The sequence below is a fragment of the Lolium rigidum genome, chromosome 1, assembly GCF_022539505.1.
Source record: "Lolium rigidum isolate FL_2022 chromosome 1, APGP_CSIRO_Lrig_0.1, whole genome shotgun sequence".
NCBI lineage: Eukaryota > Viridiplantae > Streptophyta > Magnoliopsida > Poales > Poaceae > Lolium > Lolium rigidum.
The window spans coordinates 272927596-272929607 of NC_061508.1; the positions used below are offsets into that span (position 1 = coordinate 272927596).

Genomic DNA, 2012 nt, shown 5'->3' on the forward strand with positions numbered 1-2012 from the left:
CCGCTGATTGTTACGAAGCCAAGGGCAGATGAAAGAAATCAAGAAGGCACATATGGCATATGTTGATCATGCTCTTAAACAGCTCATGGATATAACTAGAATTACAAAACCAAAAACTTCAAAAAAGAACATGACGAAATGAAGTCAAATCGAGCCATCATGAATATGTTATGATGCCAATGTAAAATGACAAGCGGGACAAAAGATTGACACTAGATGACAGAAGAATGCATTCATCAGGCATTATCAGAACCAAAACCGCTGCACTTACCTACACCTCTCTTCTATAAAAGCTTTTTGTGTTGTTGAGTTGCATATCCCTGTAATGCTGCAGTTCCGATATTTCTTTGCTATGTACACAGAGAGGGATCCCCATCCACATCCAACATCAAGAATGCTTTGACCATCTTGAACTTGAGCTCTCTCACAATACAACTCCAACATCGCAACCTCAGCATCTTCTAGGGTGCTTGAATCATCAGGGAAGTAACATGAACTGGAAAAAATGTGATGTATATATGTGAATAAACGAAAGAATCAAAAGGCGCATCTTACACTAATAAAAAGAGTTACACATAATAGCTTTTACTCTTTTATTTTTGAAAATAGCTTTTACTCGTGTATAAGATTAGAAGATACAATATTTCATCTAGCACCTTTTTTTACACTAAACAATTAGCCATGCCACCAGTTCTGATACTAGTATAGTGTCTGAAGTGGAACCTGTATTTCAGGTGTTTTCCGAGCACTAGCTTGAAGAATGTGGTCGGCAACTCGTAGTGTTGGGTTTTAGCTTTGTCCGTTTCGATTGCAATGGGCATGCCTTCAAGAGCTGCATCACAAATCAGACTCTACACTGTCAATGCAATGACAAGTACTCCGTAATAACAGAGATATCAAACCCACAATTAACTATAAGCAGAATTAAACGCTATCGCATCTAACCAGAGACAATAGCGGTAGCCTATCAGGAAACCTCAAGTCGCACATCACATTATCTGCCCAAACAAATTTGAATTCGATTTTTTTCAGAGAAGTATATAACATGCCGCCCGATCTTCAATGGACTTGCAGAACTACATTGGATCGCAATGGTAATACCTAATGCATCACTGTTTCAGTTAGCAAATAGATAGTTCCTCACAGGGGCACAGCTCCCAACACAGCGACACATGGAATGGAGCACCGAATGGAACCACAGGCAACCAACACCGACCGTCTATGCTGCAATTCACGTAGTACTAGAAATTTACCGAAAATCACACCTTTTTCTACACAAAGTCCCCACTCTTTTTTTTCTGAAGGAAAGGTGTCTCCCACAGGTTCATTAACGAAACCTGACAGAGTTTTATAGTGTATTTTACACATAGTTCCCACTTGCATGGTAACCACCTCCCCAATCCCGAAAAATCATCCTAGAATTGCGCAGCACGGTAACTGGCCAGAAAGATGCTGCATTTGGGATGGACGGTGCTTACAGTGCGCGAAGAGGACGAGGTCTTGCAGCTGGAGCGGCGCGGAGGGGAGGTAGCCGAGGCGGAGGCGCTGCGCGAGCAGGAGGCGCGTGAGCCGCCGGGTGACCGCGTCCGGCAGGAGGTTGCGCTCCAGCGCCGCGAGCGCGGACCGCGCCGCCGCCTCGTACGCCCGCGCTACTACAACCGCCGCCGCCATCTGCTCCGCTCCCGGCGCTCGGCTGCTCCGGATTTAGATTGGACTTTCTTGGACTGGTGCGTAATCCAGTAGCCTAATTGGCCTGTCAATGTGCATTTCTTGTGAACATAAAGCGTACACGTCTGTCTGTTGGATAATGTAGCATGGGAGAAACGTGACAGCGGATGGGATCGCTTCGAGGTTCAAACTGTCGTGGCGTCCAAAACGAGATGCAATTTTTGTTATAAAAATACTTCTACTTGTCATTTTTATTAATTAGCAAAAGGGTGAAAATCAATCAATTAATTTACCCATGAGCCCATGACCATACCTCGCCATCCTCCATGCCAGGCTAGGCCAAG

General features: G+C 44.6%; 1 protein-coding gene across 1 annotated transcript; it reads right to left on the minus strand.

The window, feature by feature from the left end:
• Positions 1–239: 239 nt before the first annotated feature.
• On the minus strand, positions 240–1686 carry LOC124683721 (pavine N-methyltransferase-like). Its single transcript, XM_047218182.1, has 3 exons — positions 1479–1686; positions 724–832; positions 240–496 (listed from the first exon to the last, which is right to left on the minus strand). The coding sequence occupies exons 1-3, from the start codon at positions 1669–1671 to the stop codon at positions 268–270; spliced, it is 531 nt and encodes a 176-aa protein (XP_047074138.1). The 5' UTR covers positions 1672–1686; the 3' UTR covers positions 240–267.
• Positions 1687–2012: the final 326 nt, after the last annotated feature.

Excerpts from the sequence above, each read along its gene's own strand:
- LOC124683721 (XM_047218182.1), bottom strand. The coding sequence starts at position 1,671 with ATGGCGGCGGCGGTTGTAGTAGCGCGGGCGTACGAGGCGGCGGCGCGG. Across the intron at positions 833-1,478 it reads CCTCGTCCTCTTCGCGCACT|CTCTTGAAGGCATGCCCATT; the intron begins GTAAGCACCGTC and ends TTTGTGATGCAG. Across the intron at positions 497-723 it reads GGAAAACACCTGAAATACAG|TTCATGTTACTTCCCTGATG; the intron begins GTTCCACTTCAG and ends CATTTTTTCCAG.